The sequence below is a fragment of the Tinamus guttatus genome, unplaced genomic scaffold (assembly GCF_059628265.1).
Source record: "Tinamus guttatus ecotype Peru unplaced genomic scaffold, ASM5962826v1 Tinamus_guttatus_pri_ptg000291l, whole genome shotgun sequence".
NCBI classification, from domain to species: Eukaryota; Metazoa; Chordata; class Aves; order Tinamiformes; family Tinamidae; genus Tinamus; species Tinamus guttatus.
This window is the reverse complement of record NW_028288825.1, coordinates 25,660-42,902: the sequence shown is the minus strand read 5'-3', so window position 1 is coordinate 42,902 and position 17,243 is coordinate 25,660. Positions and strand designations below refer to the sequence as shown.

The 17,243-nt window shown below is 44.5% G+C and overlaps 1 protein-coding gene across 3 annotated transcripts in view; it reads left to right on the top strand.

Moving 5' to 3' along the window:
- Positions 1-14,607, top strand: part of TTYH3 (tweety family member 3) — a 70,656-nt gene extending 56,049 nt beyond the window's left edge. Inside the window, exons 8-15 of one of the 3 annotated variants that reach the window (XM_088527750.1) lie at positions 737-792; positions 2,013-2,105; positions 2,225-2,317; positions 3,049-3,185; positions 5,227-5,403; positions 6,367-6,442; positions 8,609-8,710; positions 14,007-14,607. In XM_088527750.1, the coding sequence (XP_088383876.1) occupies positions 737-792; positions 2,013-2,105; positions 2,225-2,317; positions 3,049-3,185; positions 5,227-5,403; positions 6,367-6,442; positions 8,609-8,689 (713 nt within the window). In that variant the 3' untranslated portion in view covers positions 8,690-8,710; positions 14,007-14,607. The remainder of the gene's footprint in view (positions 1-736; positions 793-2,012; positions 2,106-2,224; positions 2,318-3,048; positions 3,186-5,226; positions 5,404-6,366; positions 6,443-8,608; positions 8,711-14,006) is intronic. The other 2 variants (XM_088527748.1, XM_088527749.1) reach the window with 2 other exon arrangements.
- Positions 14,608-17,243: the final 2,636 nt, after the last annotated feature.

Here is a 17,243-nt window from a genome sequence, read left to right as displayed (position 1 = left end):
AGTTACAGTCTAATTACATGCAAGCGATGTCAGAAAAAAATCAAGACTTACTCATTCATCCCTGATCTTCTTCAGAAGATCAAGAACCTGTTCTACTTTTCATTTCTTTCCCCCAGCAGATTCTGTGTTGTTGTTCACTTTCAAAGTGATACCATTTTTAGGAAATGACCTCGCTGAAATAAGGAGCCATTCCTTACGTTCTTCTACAGACCACTGCCCCAAAACAGTCTGTCTTTTGACAATAGCAGAGGAACTGAACTGGCTCCAAGTTATGTCTCTTTGGGTACCCCAGGCACAAGGCAGTGGGTAGCTCTGGTTGCTTACAGAGACCATCATATGGTCTCTGAGTACATCCTAACACTCAGACTTTGCAGAGATTAAATCTCCAGTTGGACTTCTACCAGTGTAAAATCTTGTCTCATTGTGAATAGTGTTGACTTCTAAAGATGTTTTTTTTTTTTGGTTGATGATGATTTGCCTAACTGTACCATTTGTTTCACTATTTAAAAAAATAATTTATCCCACAAAGGCAGCTTATATCCTTTTTTTTTTTTTTTTTTCCTAAAGTGAACCATGCTCTTTAATCCTACATGAAGAGAGGGAAATGATTCCATGTATATTGCATACTCATTTTGTCCTTTCAGAACTTTACACCTCCCTTGTGGCAACCCTTAAGAAGGTGCAAAGCTGAACAACATACCTGGCGTGACTTCCTTTTCTTTCATTTTTTTTCTAGATATTCTCCGTTATTACATCACCTGCAGTGCTGGATACCCGAACCCGTTCCAGCAGGTGAGTGTAAGCATCCTAGCTCCCCTCACCCTCTCGTGCACCCAGCTTCTCAAAGGGAATAGGTTAAACCCCTAATGCCATCAATGGTACAGTGAGCAACACGGGAGTAACTTCAGAGTACTGCATGTGTTGGTAAAGGTTTGGTAGCTACTTTTGAGCTGTGCAAAAGGTGGCACTGTGATGCAGTGAACAGGGTTTTTTTCCACCTTGGACTGCTCCAAGAGGGGCTGTGTGTGATGTGGTGAGGATGATGCCTCTTCTCATGGTATCTCCTGTTTGCATGGTGCTCTTCTGAGAGCAGGGACATGGAGCCAGCACACCCACAATTAAAGCAAGGGTGGGAAACTCTGTCCTGCCTGCTTTGAATCTCTTGCAGGTTCTTTTGGGTTAAACAGTGGCAACATTCCACTCCCCAAATACAGACATCTCTGTGGGGGAGGGAGTAATTCTCACATATGCCTCTTAAATCCATTGGATGTTTAAAGTTTTGAAGTATGAATGTGAGTCATATTATTCTTCTGTGTGGGAGCTGGGGAACAGCACCTGGGCCCATCCCAAACCTTTTTGCCATGTGTATCAAAGGCCAGAATGAACCCACACCACCCACCAGTCGGTAGGCACCAGCTGCTCCACAATTTTTATTTAGGATTTTTTTTGAATCATGTTGCCTTCTCTTTTGAAGGGTGGGGGAAAAATACTGCAGTTTGTGGTAGATGCGCCATTGTCATCAGCTGAATTTCGGGTTGTTCAGTATGCAGGGCATGCAATTGCATATGAAGTTCCCATGGATGCTTTAGTGAGATGTGATGATTGCACCCTCATATCAACAACTTTAACTCCTTCTTATATGGTTGGTTTGGTAGAAAAATCCAACTGTGGTGTGTAGCGGAGATATGAATACTTTGCAACTCTTCTTTCTGCTCCCGCTGTATCCTGGAACCACTGAACTGGTCCCAGCTCTTTTTTGCCTCTTTATTTTTTTTTCTCTCTTTTTTTTCCATCTCTACTTTTCCATCTAGTTAAAGTCAAACTTAACTGTATTGGAACTGAATATGTCTCACGTATTCATGGCTCATGTCAGTTTGTCTCCAGACTTGAGACATCCATTCATACAGATGATGCTTCAGTGTTCGAGCGATTCCTGTTTCTCAGGAATCCTGTTGGTGCGTGTGGCCTGCATTGATGTTCAGGACTGAAACATTGTGTTTTGTATTGAGTAGAAGCTGTCGGGAAGTCACAAGGCCCTGGTGGAAATGCAAGATGATGTTATGGAACTCATGCGGTCAGCGAGCAAAGAGCACCCCACCTCCAAGGTAACTCACCTCAGTCTTGCTCTCCCTGTGCTTTCTGGCTTGACTTATCCTTGCACAAAACCCCAAACTAATTCTGCAAAGCCCTTTCTTCGTAATCATCTCTGATTTGTTGCTTACAGGAGTATCTCATTCGGATCCAGGAGGTTTTAAATTCAACAGAGATCAACTTGCAGCAACTGACAGCTCTAGTAGACTGTCGGAGTCTGCATTTGGTGAGTACTTGGTAACTGGGCTCAAGCTCAGAAAGAACAAAGGGGATGTAGAGCCCCTAGCACATAGATTATTTTGCAGATTCAAATCTCTGGTGTTCCAAAGCAGTTTACAACAGCTTTACTGATTTTATGCATCAGAAGGGACAATGGGAATTTGGATCAGGTTGGGTTTGTGGTTTAATGTTAGAAGATCAGTGCAGGAAACTGGATAGCATGCCTTTATACATCTAGAAGCTGCAGCATTAAAGTTTCAGGGAGTTTTAATTTGTTTCCATAGTCCTGAGTTTGCTGGCTTTCCCCTGTAAAGCTGCATTATAGCATGGCCTATCTGTTGTCCTAGTTATATCTTTGGAGATAGTGATATGAATAGCCTATGCTTGTGTTCTTGGGCAATGAAACACAGTGAAGGAGCTGAGCAGCTTAATGAAAAATGTTATATTTGGGTGGATAGATAGGCTTATCTTGGCTTTCCTCCTCTCCCTTCTTATTGTGTGAGGTGGGAGGTATTTTCATCTCTTTATCTGAGCAGGGCTTTGTGAGGGGAAATAAGGGTTGGGTTGACTTATGAAGAAACTATTGAGGTCCTTAACATAAAATAGGAACATATGCTGAGAAAAGGACTATGAAGTCTTAAGTTCCTTCAGAGCTAGTCCAGAGGGAAGGACACTTGAATTAGAGATCAATGTTAACTGTCCAGTGATCAGAAACCTCTGGTTATTTTCTCTTTCCAGGATTATGTCCAGGCATTGACAGGCTTTTGCTACGATGGAGTGGAAGGCCTCATCTACCTGGTTCTCTTCTCCTTTGTCACAGCCCTCATGTTCAGTTCCATTGTGTGCAGCGTCCCACACACTTGGCAGCAAAAGAGGTATAGAGGGGGGTTAGATCCTGTTGTATTATAGAGCTCTTCCCTAATGAAGACTGGCTATTGGATTTGTGCCCATGAGCATCTGGAGCTCTTTTCCCATATGCTCGCAGGAGTATGAGGGATCGAGGCCTTTAAGCACAGATCCAACAGAAAAAAAAAAAAAAAAAAAAAGCCTTTTACTCTGGCTGTGATTGATTTTTACATCTGAATTTTATTGTGCTGGAATTGTGTGCAGAGTACTCAGTACCCGTAGGACAATGGGTCAAGTTAGAGATGAGTAATTGTAGCTGTAGGGAAAGGTAATCATTGCACTATGTGCTATCTCTGTAAAATACCTATTCTTTGTATCATTTATGAGGTATTTGCATAATGTATATATGATTTTATATCGCTTATGAGGTTCTAGTGAGGGTAAGAGGTTTGAAATGACCAGTAGTTCAGTCTTGCCATTCTTGGCTTTGCTCACACCAGGGCAACTGGCTTGCATAGCTAATATGAACTGGGAATGGTCTAGTTTGCAAAAGCTAATTTATGGTGATCACATAACTACAGAGTTATTAGGAACTAGTATTAGTGGTGGCAACCAGGGTGAGCAGTAAGCCTTGATCTGACCTTCCCAGGGCATCGCTGACAGGCTGCTGCACCACGTGCTGCTGCCACGTAGCCTCATTGAGCTCTCAGCTCCTGTAGAGCAACGATAGACTTTGTAGCAAATGCTCTTCTGTGATCCTCAATGCGATTTTTATGATCTAAGCTCAGGTTCCAGGTGGAAAGTAAAATGGAACATCCTGAACAATAGGAGGAAGCCTGGGCACTAGGTCTGCTTTGCCCACGGAGAAGCCTTCGGAAATGCGTCCGAATAGCACTTAAGAAAATGGCTGCTTTCCTTAGCTCTTCCCCAGGCAGAGGCATTATCGAGAAGGGGATGGTAGTCTCCCTTTTTGAAGAGGGAAGGTTTATACAGTGCCTTTTCTCTTGTGCTCCCATCCACGTGGATTCCTGCTTTCCCTGCCAACCCCAGCAGGCTCAGGCTGCTGCTGTAAATTGAGGAATTCCCTCCTGCATTCTCAAGAGCACCATTTCTTCCTTTGCCTCCCTCAGGGAGCTGGAGGATATAGTACTTTATTGCCTGCAAGAGACTGCCAGCTGTAATTCCCTGAATAAATCTTCAGTGCCACCTTGTGGTACAGAAACTGCAGGTGGTGGTTGAGATGTTGCAGCTGTGTCCCTGCTGTCCCTGAATTCTCCCTGCCGTCACAAGCCAGAAATGTTTCCTATAAAGCATTTTACTAACTTTGTCCATCATCACTAATATATGTTTCAAATATTGGTGCTGCATAATTAGGGAGCTAAAATAATAGTGTACGTTACCTAGTGGGGCAAGAAAATACTACGGGTAGAGTGAAAGGAACCTACAGGCAAATAGCCCTGCTCTGCATTAGAACTGATTGAAAGAGAGAAGAAAGCCTCTAGACACAAATGCAGATATTTAGACAATGCACTGAGTTCAGTAATTCTCTAACAAGCTGAAGTAGACCCTGTGTAACAATCATGGGAGTTTGGAGGGGTCTGCAGTGGTGGAAAGACTGTGGTGTTAAAAGCCTTTTGGACATTGCTGCAAGAAATGGGGAAGGGCACAGGCTGCAGCTTTGAGGGACGCTTTCTGTAGGATGAGTGGCACTGTCTCCCCCTGCCTCCCTTAGATAAGAAAAAAAAAATGTTTATTTTAGGGCATGTCCCCATCCTTTGGTTATGTGACTAGGCAGTTGCAGAGCTGTGCTGTCTGCCAAGCCCTGAGAAGAGCGTAGGGGGGACTGTAGGGGATCTTGCAGTCTAAAAATCCAGATGGTGCCTGTGGGAGGTCTGAGTCACTGTGCTGTAGGCTGTGTTTGACACTGCCACGCTGAGGCATCCCGAATGGGTATAAATGTGGAGGTGTGGAAGATGATTGGGAGGTTCCTAGGATTACCATGGTTTCCTGTAAACCTCACTCGTGTGGTAATTGTAGGGTTCTAGGAGGAACTTTTTTTCCTTCTTGCAGAAGCTCGGATGATGATGGGGAAGAAGAATCAGCTGCTCAAGGGAATAGACAAACACATGATAATCTTTACAGAGTGCACATGCCCAGCCTCTATAGCTGTGGGAGTAGTTATGGCAGTGAGACCAGCATTCCAGCAGCAGCACACACAGTCAGCAATGCTCCCGTCACAGAGTACATGTGAGTATCCCAAGAGGAGGGCCGTATTGCAGCTTGTCTGATTTTATTGCAGCTCAGAAAACTTGCTGCAAGGGTGGCACTTGTGACCAAGCAGCAGAAATGATAAAGGATGCTGTTTGAAGTCTCAGAAGGCATGTTTTCCTATTGCCATCTCCTGGGAGAGCGGAATTGCTTCAAAGTGCTGCAGTAGGAAGGGTTGTATTAGGCATCTTACTCAAAAACGTGAACCACTTTGCAAGCCGCTTTGCACTGCAGGATTTAGAAATCTGTCTACAAAGAAGAAGTAAACTGTTGCCCAGGCTGCTAATTACACAATGGTTCTGACTCCCAGAAGACTTGATTCTTCGGATAGAGCAGGTTTGACAGAGGATATTAAGGCTCCTGAGAGACTGAGAGCTGTGACAAAACCTCCAGGCTGTGTTTTTTCATAGTCTTTGGGGTCAGCTCTGATGTTTGTTGGAACATGGAGCTACATAATTCAGCTGGGATCTTCAGAGCTTTCTCGAGATACTTCACCCTGATCACACTTTGACTACATTGAAGGCTCATCTCTTTTGGGCTGGCATGTCGTGTGGTTGTTTTTTTTTTTTTTTTTTTTTTCTCTTCCTCTTAGATTTTGTCCTTATTTTATCTCCTTTCTGCAGCTTAGCAGTCCTGCTTCTGCAAGGAGTCAAACTTCACACAAACCTTTTATTTATTTATTTTTTAAATCAAATCATGCGACGTGATTCAACACGGGCCCTTCAGAGTGAGAGTATAACGACAGCGCTTTATCTGACGGGGAAAAAAAAATGATAGCTTTGTGCCCTTACCTGAGAAAGGGAACCCACCTGGCCTGGAGGGAGACCGAACCGAGATAACAGATCCGAGGGTGCATGTGCTGTGTCCTGTGTCACTGTCAGAGACCTTCCCCAGAGAAGTGTGGCACATACCCCCGTTACCATGTGTGTCTTCCTTTCCTAGGAGCCAGAATGCAAATTTCCAGAACCCCCGCTGCGAGAATACCCCGCTCATTGGCCGTGAGTCCCCACCTCCCTCAGTAAGTCTCTCTTCACTGCTCCTCTCTGCTTCAGCAACTTTGGGGGAATACACGTTTACCACTCCGGTGTACTTCGAAGGGAGCTGACTGTGCAGCCAAACAGGATCTGGCCCATAAATGGCAGCAATTTTAATAGACAAACCATGCCTCACCTGCCGTGCAGAATAAAACCCCACTATGCCACTTTTGGGCATTGTTATAAAAATGATGGCACTAAATTTATTGACGTTGATAATCCTATGGGCCCAGTCCTGCCACCACTGAATTGCATGAGTATCTTGGTGGGTGACTTCAGCAAGATGATTCACTTGCATGCAGTATCGTGCTCTCTGTGACACTGATTCCTCAAGCTTAAAAAGAAACTTCTTAAAACAGTAAATTCAGAGTTATTGCTGAACCTCTCTCCTTAATCTGCCCTGCAGAGATAATAAGATGAAAACTGTATTAATTTTTTTTTGAGATTTATTTTTTAATCTTTTTTTTTTCACAGCTCTTTTACTTTCTTTAGAATCTATTTTTGTATTTAATTTCCTCCGGAGGAAAAAAAAAAAAAAAAAAAAAAAGAAAGAAAGAAAGAAATCTTTCATGGAAGGTTTTGGTATTTGGAATGGCCTGGTAGCCTTTTCTATACGCTGGATAAAATACAGGCTTGTTTTCATGTATTTAAGGCCTAGATGAGTTTTGCCCTCCTTCACTGGATCCTGTAAACCTTACTTATATCTTGGACCTTGGAGAACATACCATCACAGTGCTGCCTGACTTGGTAGTGTGATTACAGGCAATGAGTAGTCGCATGTTTAATAAGTGGCTAGTCTTTGGGTATAGGCAGAGAAAATATACTCTGTGGTGCTCTGTTCTAGTTCATTATAAGGAGAGGAAGAAGAGAGTGGAGGAGGAAGGAACAGGAACTGTGGTGGACAGGGGGGAACATCACATTCATTTTTTCACTTCAGAATGATCGATTCATCTCACCTTAGAGCAAAGTGATGGACCAGAAAGTTGATCCTTGTCTTTGTGTTTGGCCAACCTCTTGCAACCTTCTTAGAAATAGAGAGTTTCTCCCAATCCCTGTGTTCTCAACGCAAGCTCTGGTGGCATTATCTGCTCTCAGCAGTGACAGGCATCAGGAGAAGGGCTGCCATGCTGCATGCAGCACAGTGTGACAAATGCTTGCTTTACTGCTGGCGTTTCCTCTTTTAGGAAGGCCGCTGTCCTTCTGGCAATGCTGAGGCATACACTGAGTTCAGAGACTAGGTCAAGGTCCTGCCTCCCCTTTCCCTGTAGTTCTTCTGCTTCAGAAAAAGGCACAGCCCTTTCTGCAGGGCTTTTCTTTACCAAGAGTTTCCCTGCTCTTTTGGTAACTGTCAGCTTAAATGACCCTGAGGATCAGAGTCCTGGTCCCTTCCTGGAATATGAGAGGAAAATCATAAAGATGAGAGTTTTTTCAGAGGAACTTGACTTGACAGCTGTCATAATGGGCTGTGAGGTAGCCTAGGAGCTGGGGAGGAGATTACATTGCTGCTCTCATGTAGACAACAGAATCTTCTCCCTAGACAAGGTAAGGATTAGGCTATAGGGTAAGTGAGTTTTCTAGAGACAAATACTGGTCATAGGTGAGCAGCTGAGAGAAGGAAAATGTCTATGTCCTGCCACATCGGCAGGGAGAGGGACGTTTCTGGGATTTTTGTACCCAGCTTTCCACAGTAGATAGCTGAGACCATTATGAGGTGGAGGAGCTTGCAAGACCTGATCTTGGCAAATTATCAGCGGAAAGGGAGAGAGATGAAAAAAGAATACGGATGCTCATGTGCATGTTCCTCTTGGGGAGGGGGAGATGGGGTAACCATCAAAATAGAGTAAAGACAGAGCTGATCTCTTCCATACAGCTTCATTTCTGAGAACAGATGGTGAAAACTAAGATGTGATGATCCTGCTGCATTGTATGTCTGTTACTTTTCCTGGCTTTTTGTTTGTTGGTTTGTTTGTTTTTATTTCCTTCTCTCATTCCTTCTGTTTTCTCCTTCTTGCCTCAGGGCTCTTCCCTTAGGGTTGTAGAGTCCACCTGGTCACCGACACACACCACAGCGTTTCACTTGCTTGCACTGTGTTTTTCATGCACGTTGAGGCTGCACTCTCTTTTTCTCTCTCTTTCTTGCGTCATCACAGTTGTATTTGGCTGCCATGGACAGTAGCAGCCATATGAGCTGGCAGCTTAAGCCCTCGGACAGTGCACGGACATACTGGTAACAGCGCCCGCAAATGGAACAGGTACAGAAAAAAGGTCCTTCTTGCTCAACCCTTTCTCCACTCCAGACCACCCCCTTCATACCTGCACTGTTTATCCCAGGCCAGTGCCTTTTATTTCTTCACATTCCCTCCCTCTGCACCCCCCACCCCATTCCCTCCTGCCAGGGATTAAAACTAATCAGTTTTGCTCTGCTGCAGACTCAAGGAGTACTATCAACCTTGGAAAGGCTTCTGGTGCACGCTGTGATGGCTAGAGGCCCATGCCAAACTCAGGGCTGCTTTAACTTGGAGTCCACACTTGAGAGTAGCTCAAATGCTAAGCGCTAACGCTCAAATGTAGAACTTGCCTTGCATTTCAAATGCAGAGTGGAATTTCTCCCATCACAAGGAGCCATTTTCTAGAAGTAATGAGAACCAATCTAGCAGCTTTTCAGTCAGGACTGGTTGTCTTGTTCCAACCTTTTGGCTTCCCTTGAGCCCTGCTGCTCTTCTATTTGCCTTGATTGGTCATAACAGCGTGTGCCCAAAACCACAGATGCTTATCTGCCATATGTTTTAAGTTCCTTAGTAGGATTTTTAATTTGTTGAAAGATCCTGGCTGGTGATGGTGGCCTGTCCTGAAGAGTGGTTTCACTGCCTGTTAGATCTATGTGCAGCTTCTCCTTTTATCTTTGCATTAAAGTCAGAAAGGAGTAAGTTTTAAAACAGCTTCCCTAAGGGAAACACAAACACAAGCACTAAGATCTGTTTCATTCTGTTTCAAAACCTTTTTCTGTTTTGTTTGTTTTGTGTGTGTCAAATCATTCCTTCCATTTCCCCAGGCTCTGAACAGAGCCCTCCTAGTATCACTGCACTGTCTGAATCCTTAATGTGCTGTTGTTGCTCCTGTTCTCCAAGAGAGCCAGTATTTCTTCCCTCACAGTGGTCCATGACAAAGCCACATGCATAACGAAAGCGTAGGTGGTCTGCATTAGGCCTTGTTAGTTTTAGCTTGGTTGAATGCAGGATCTAATTAAATGAGTTCCCAGGCAACTCATTATCTGGTATTGAGGACAGTGTGCTCATTCAGAGGGAACTACAGCTGCAGAGGAACTGGAATATGTTGGTTCCAGTTGGAACAGAGGGCCCTTCGCAGTTGGCTCATGCAGTCAGTGACCCCTATCTTGTGCTTTGTTCCCAGAAATACATGTCCATAAAGCTGCCGTTCCTCCACTTCTGCAATTCCTGTTGGGACTTTTGTTAGCCTTGCACCGGATTCCTTTCTGTCATGTTGCTGCTTGGTCTGCTTTCTTGCTGCCTCTTGCCATTTGTCTGCCTGCCTTGTGATGTGCTGCGAAAGACACTGTTCCAATCGGTGTCTTGATGTCCCTGCCATGGTGCATGAACACAAACTCGTGTGTGCTCTTAAAGCATGGTGTAGCCGGGGCCTCAGGAAGGGGCACAAAGTTCTTGGGTCTCCAGTCTTGCAAGGGCTGTTCTTGGGCATGAGCTCTTGGTGGGTTTTCCGCTTGCTTTTTCCTGCAGATGGTATTGTAGTGATGGTAGAACACTGCCTATAGGTCTATCCTGTGAAATAAAATACTGTTTGAGGCGGGGGGAAAATTCTAGAAGCTTCATTCTGGATATGAAATATTCCCTGGGTTGAAACCTGACCTCATCACAGTCTGTGCTGCCTTTTGTTTATCTAAGGTCGCACCCGGAGTTTAATGTGGTTGCATGGCTAAGTAAAAGGCATTGCATTCTTTCCAAGACTTTAAAAACAAACAAAACAAACAGAAAGTCTGTTCTTCTGGCTTGGAAAACTCAGAGTCTTCTTTGAATTCAGAGCCTATTGGCTGGAATAGGCTGTTTGCCTCCATCTTGTACCTCCCATGCAAAATGTTACCAAGCCTTGTGTTTCTACTGTGCTCTAGTTATTTGAGATGTGGATCAGCCTTAAGAACTTGAATCCAGCAGCTTTGATCTTTATTGGAGAGAGGGTTTGTTTGTTTGTTTGTTTTGATTTGTTTTCTACCACAAATAGCTAAAGTTTGTACCTGGAGTCATGGTTTCACATGGTAAGTGGTCTTCCAGCGTAGCTCACTTAGCTGTGAACATAGCTCAGTTAGCAGTGATACCAGTGATCTGCAGAATACACAGGACTTTATGGTAAATTTTGTGGTCTTTAAAATGGCCCAGTTTTCTCATTAATATTTTTGCAACAGGGATTCCTTTGCATGCAGACTAAATGTGTTAAGCACTTTCTCCTTCAGAAGGAGTTATCTTTTTCCTTCTAATTTAAGAAGAACCAAATAAACTTGTAAGCAACCTTCTGTTCTAGCTGACCGGTAAGTGACTCAGAGGTGTGTTGTTTTGGATAGCACAAGACACCCGAAGAAGCGGTAACTTTGGGTTGAAACTTGTCCTTTGTGCTGTTCTTTAAAGGGCAAATGAGGATGTACAGAACCCAGGTAGTGCAGGCCAGAATCCTGGAAGAATCCACTGTGCGTGTTCTTTAACCTTCTATGAAAGTTCCCCTTAAAAGGAAATTAAATACAAGCCTATGGCTGTGTGAGGCTGTGTATCCAGATTACCCCAAAGTAAACTCTAACACAACTTTAGCTCCAAATTGTTTTGCTTATGCTCAAAATCTTAAGAATTACTTTTTAAAGTAGCTAAAGGCTCAGTTATTTCAAGTGTGTGGATAATAGTGTTTAGTGACATATCATGTGACTGGCATCTTTCTGCTCATCTGTCTTCATGTGTTGGCCTGCCCATGTGTGGGTAGCAATGTACACACAGCATCTTTCCTCTGCTTCCCAGCTGGGGATGCACTGAAGGACTTGGATGAGGTACTAGTGTCAGTAGCCTGTGGAGCAAAGTGTTCATATGGTGACTGTCAATGTAGAGACCAAAGGCTCAGCGTCCGACCCCGGAGCCGAGCTGGTTACGAGGGGAGTGTGGTGAACCAGTAGCTCTCTGCTTCCAGATTTCAACCATATTTTTCATGGCAATTAAAAAAAAAAAAAAAAAAAAAAGGCAAAAGTACTTTAACAGAGGCAATAACCTGTTCAAACCATAATGGGAAAAGGACCAAAGGTACAAAATGCCTAAGTTAAGGAGAGAACATCAGCCCTAACTCTGACTACTTTGAATCTTGGTTTGTTCCTTATGGTGATTTGCAGGTAGGTTTGAATGCCTCTGCTTGACTGTCCAAATCTACTTTGTTTTGGTGATATAAGCAACTGTGGGATGTTTCTTGGTGGGGGAAGGAGTGAATTCCTTCCAGCTTCTCCCTCCCCATAGGGTGTACTTGGTACATCTTTGAAATTGTATTCATCAAGTGGCCAATCTTTTTTTAATCATCTAAAAAGCATTGATGCTGCATGTTATATTCTGAACCTGTATGATTTGTCCAAGAAGATGCACAATAAGTTTCCATGATCATAGATTTTTTTTTTCTTCTAATTACTTTTTATGGTATAAAACTCGAGCAACTGAAGTTCTCTGTTCATATTCATCTCCTCTCACACTCCTCAAATAGAATATAAATGGAAAACAAGCAATCAAAAGCATTTTTCCTTCTAAGCCTCTCATCTTAACATCATGCTTCACTGGTAAATTCAGCATTGCTTTGTCTGAAAGTAGTGGCCTACTTATCCTCTGAGAGGGTTCTTTGTTGACTTCCAAGCCACTCTGAGCCCACTGGGTTAAATTCTCATATGTTTAATAATGCCCTATTTTTTTTTCCTGAAACAGTAATCATCTTTAATGAACTGAACATACCCTTTAGAACTGGCTAAGCTTGGTATTTTCTACCTTTTTCTTTCTCATTGATAAAAATATTTGCAAAGAGAGAATGGATGTACCCTTTGTTTTCTAAATACAGATGCTATTTCTGGGCCAGAGATATATATTAAGATCTATGTTCTGCAGAAAATTTTCCAGTTATGGAAGATTTAGATGGGTGTGTAAAAAAGCCAGGAGTACCTTCCTTTTGTTTAGATGGGATCCACTGTGCTAAGGCAGCAGTGTGTGTCCTGCGTAGGATGGAAGTTAAACCCAGTTCTGTCTTTGAAGGCAAATTATTAAAATACTGTTAATTCTCTGAAACTCCCTTTAGCTCCCTGTGCTTTGGAGGGTCAAAAGATACCTCTTAAAGTTCTTTCCCAGTGGGCAAAAGAAATCCTACCTCCTGCTGCGAAATGATCTTTCAATTAACTCTTTGCCAGCTTAGCTGGCTATTTTATGTGGTACAGTTTTAAAGGTGATAAAAAAATCAGAATGCTGAAGAGCACTCTTGGGAAGGAAGATGTGGATATTATGGATTACTCAAGCTCCAGCTGCCATGAAAAGAAGAAGAAGAATGTCTGTCCTCACTGCCTGGTTCTTAGTATCATGGTAGTGGAATCCCAGAAACAGTAACATGGTCATGATAAGGGTATTGAACACACTGATATAAAGAGGATAAGCGTTTTATTCTTACTGCTTTACTACTTACTACTTTACTACTACTTGTATCTACATGCTTTTTAGCTCAATATTCAAAGCTGAATGGCATTTGTTAGCTTTAGACGCTTCTGGGAACTGTTTTGGATTACTTTGCTAGATAGATTTAAAAACAAAACGAAAAATACTTCTCGTCTTTGCATTTCTCTCCTTAACCCCAAATTGGAGATTTGTCTACTGGTACACAGGCTGATCCCAAGCCACACTGAACCATTAACCATCCAGTAACTGATAGCCAAGATCATCTTGTTTGGCAGCCTGTTTCCAGCCTGTCAGGGTCTGTTCTTGCTTGGGCCTAAGTTGTTGAACACAGATTTTCTTCCCCAGTTATCCTCTAGGCTGCCCGTGTGTGATGCATGCAGTCTTCTGAAGCCCTTACTTGCTTAAAATACAATGCACCTGCTTTCTTTTCAACCTCCTTTTCTGATGTGGTTGGAAGAGGCAACATGACTAAAAGAGGATGAAGGTGTGAGGTGGTTTTTACCTCTGCGTCTTTCCCACTTCTCGCTCTTCTCTCAGGTGAAGTGTAGGATATTTTGACCAAATAGATATTTTTTTCTCTGTAGGGAGTTTGGGTAAAACATTAACCCATCTGCACTGATCTGGCCAGCATCCCTGCAGCAATCTGAGTGTCTGTCACTCAGACTCGACTACACCATTACTTGTGAAGTTTTCCTTGTCAGACCAAGCCAGCACTTCCTTGATATGCAGTAAATACAGACCTGCTTATGCCAGGAGGTGGTCGTAATCTGTGGTTCCATGTTTACATTAGTCGTTCTGACTTTTCCTGTTCTGTTTGTTTTTCTTTTTTTGTCTTGTCTTCCTCCAGTACACCTCCAGCATGAGAGCCAAATACCTCGCCACCAACCAACCTCGTCCAGATGCTGGCAGTGTGCATTAAAATGAAAAAGCAAAAGCAAAAAAACACCCACACGTGCAGTCAGACAAAACAATGTGCCAACTGCTGTGCCCCTGTGCTGTCCTCGTAGAACAATCCTGCTGTTCTGCCCAAAATCCAGTGCAGCTCCTTCCGTTTCTCCAGTCCAGACCACCCCTCCAACCTGGTACCTGCCCATTGGAGTGGAAGCCCCCTTTGAATTTAAGCCTTCACCTGCTGTACCTGGTGTGTGAGAGAGAGCAAGCGCGTGCCGGCCAGCGACGGCGAGATTTCCAGCCCCTCCTGGCTTCCACCTGCCTGGGGCCAGCTTGAGCAGGAGCCCTATCAGAAAATGTCGGTGAATTTTCTTCTGCCCCCCTTTTTCCCTCCTGTTCCTCAGAGCGACTTGGTGAAAGGTGGTGGTAGATCATCTTCGGTTCTGCAGAGGGATCAGGAGAGCTGCTCGGTCTGTCCAACTCTGAAGAAGCAGATGTTCAGTGTGTGCGACTAGTGTGCAAGGAGGGAAAGCCAAGTCAGTGCACAGCACCATGTTCTGGTGGAAACCTTCTGTGTTGGGGAGGAGGGAAACCTCTGCCCCGTGGTGTCACTGCACTTCCGCTGTAAATTGGGATCCAGGTGTTCCGTCTTAGAGCAAACAACTCCACAGCCCTGGAGATGTCTTTTAAAAAGAAAAAAAAAAAATCCAATGCCTTTTTCCTTCCTACTGTATCTAGTGTGTGAATTCTCGAGGAGGAGCTGGGGCTCCCACCACTAGTCAACTGCCCTCTCCCTTGCTCTGAACTGGACCTCTCTGCTCATCAGGGAAGCCCAGGTACTTGCAGGTGGCATTCCGGGTGCTGCCTATGTGAGGCCATCACACCAATCAAACAGGAGCCAGCAACACACTTGGTGCCAAATTTTTCCAGGAAAAGACTTGTAAGACTCTGGGGTTTTTTGCACTGAACAAATTTCAGCTCTCTGATGGCAGGTCTTATGGGACAGACTGTTTACAAGAGAAGGGGGAGAGACTGCAAGCACCAGTAGATTTATGGCAAATGCAAACTCTCCCTGCAGGAGTAACCTGTGAACCCTGCTGGACTTTCCCCTTCCCCACACTTTTATTTTTTCCCTTTTATCATTATTTCTGGTGCAGGGTTGCAGACCTGGCACTGAAAGATGGTTTTGAAGCCTCAGTCCTGACAAGTTCACAAGATGGGCAGTATACATCCTCTCTGTTCCAGAATCAGAAACCCAAATGACCTTGAAAACAGTGTGACTGTCAGAACAATTTTTTTGTTGTTGTTTTTGTTTTTCTAGGCATGTTGCTAACCACTATCAGACCATATTAAGGCACATTTAGGGCATTTTTCAAGACATGAGACATAACAGAGCTTGCAAAGGGTAAACTGGGTGCCTGCAAGGGGCAACATCCTCCACTGGTGCTGTACTTTCCACTGAAGAATGGTGCTCCAAAGGGCACTGACAGCTTCCTACTGGAAAAGGAGACTGCCACTTAGGTGGTTAGAAGGAGTGTAGAGCACTGGCCCTTCAGTAAGGAAGCTGCGATGTTCCTGTGTTTACATCTCTGAGCAGGGGCATCGTAATGTAGCTGCTGAGCATGATACTAAATAACTGGCAGAGGAAATAAGTGGAAAACATCTCAAAATTGGAGTTGAGCCTCTGGCAGATGCAGTTCATCTTCATCTCACTGATGTTCAGGCTCAATGTCTTTTTTCCCCATGTTTGCTGAATGGGGCTTACATCCATAGTCTGGGGCACAGAATCTACCACTCTGCCTTTACCTGAGTCCATTGCCTTCTTGCAGCAAGGTAGGAAATGCTTCTAGCAGATGTGCCACTAGGGTGATGGTATTTCCTGGGAAATGTCACCAGTTCTGTGGAAGAGCAAGCTTTGAGACTCCTCTGAAGAAGATAGAAACCACTAAGAGACTGCGAAAGCTGTAGGCCAGCTTCTATCATTCAAAGGATCGAGAGAGAAAGAAGGAGATGGTGCCACACTCACAGGAAGAGAAGGTTTTGGAGAAAACTCAGCACTTCACCATAAATCTGTAAAAGCAGGATTTTCTTGCTCAGGATTGAGAAGGCCTTTCAGACACATTTGATGGGCTTCACGCTGGAACATACCTCGGTGTTATCACATAACAAGGGCAGGGAAACGTAACTGCAGGTTGCATGGAGGGGTAGCGGGGCTTGTGCACCAGGTTTGCACCCTGTCTTAAAGCTTGACAGGAGAGCTGTGTCTGGCAGCGCGGTGTGTGGTTAGCTTGCAGAGCCCCAAGCGTGCAGCTGCAGTCCAGAGAGAACTGAACCTCCACCCTGTATGGAAGAAGGAAGCAAGGGCTGTGTAATCCCTGTTGAGACTGGAGTTGTTTGGCCATTATCTGTCCCTGGGAGGGGGTGCCCAGACTGCTGCTCACACAGTGAGTTTTAGGGGAGCTTCCCTCAAATTTCTGACCTGATCCTGCTCACTGAAGGCTCGAGGGGCCTGGGGAACCCTATGAGAACAGGTGCTTCTATCTATCTATTGCTGTATACAGGGAGCATCCTCAGCGTGTGTGTGTGACTGCTTTGGGAAGGGTTGGGACTGAGCTGTGGTGCTGGTGGTAAGGGGGAGCCTATGCCTTGTGTTTGCAGCAGCCTCCTTGACCTGCTTCTTCCAAGGCTTAGCGTAGTCACAACACCCAGAGCAACCACTGACAGTACGTGGGGGCTTGCAGCCAGGCACAGATGCTCTATGACTTCAAAATGTAACTGGAAAGAACGTCACGGAGAACCGCTTTGCTCTCTGGAGGCCAGCGAACCGCGGCTGTGCTGTGAGCTGTGCACCTTCGTCCAGCCAGCACTTCCTTTACTTGACATGGATATTGCACTTTTGTAAAGCATCCTGGAACTCTGCTGCCCTGCTGCATGCCGTGCAGAGCCCTGGATTGGAAACAAAGACAAACGTTGGGATTTTTTTCTTTTTTCCTTTTTTTTTTTCTTTTGTTTTTACTGGAACCTTGAGCAACAGTGTGGCATTTCTGCGGGCTGATCTGAATGGATCTGCTGAAGAACAGATGGCCTTTGCCTATTCCTATGGCTGCCACGCAATCGGTCTCATCCATATGGTCACATCCTGTCTGTGGAGCAGACTTTCCAAAGCCAAGATCTCCCAGACTCCGTGCCTCCT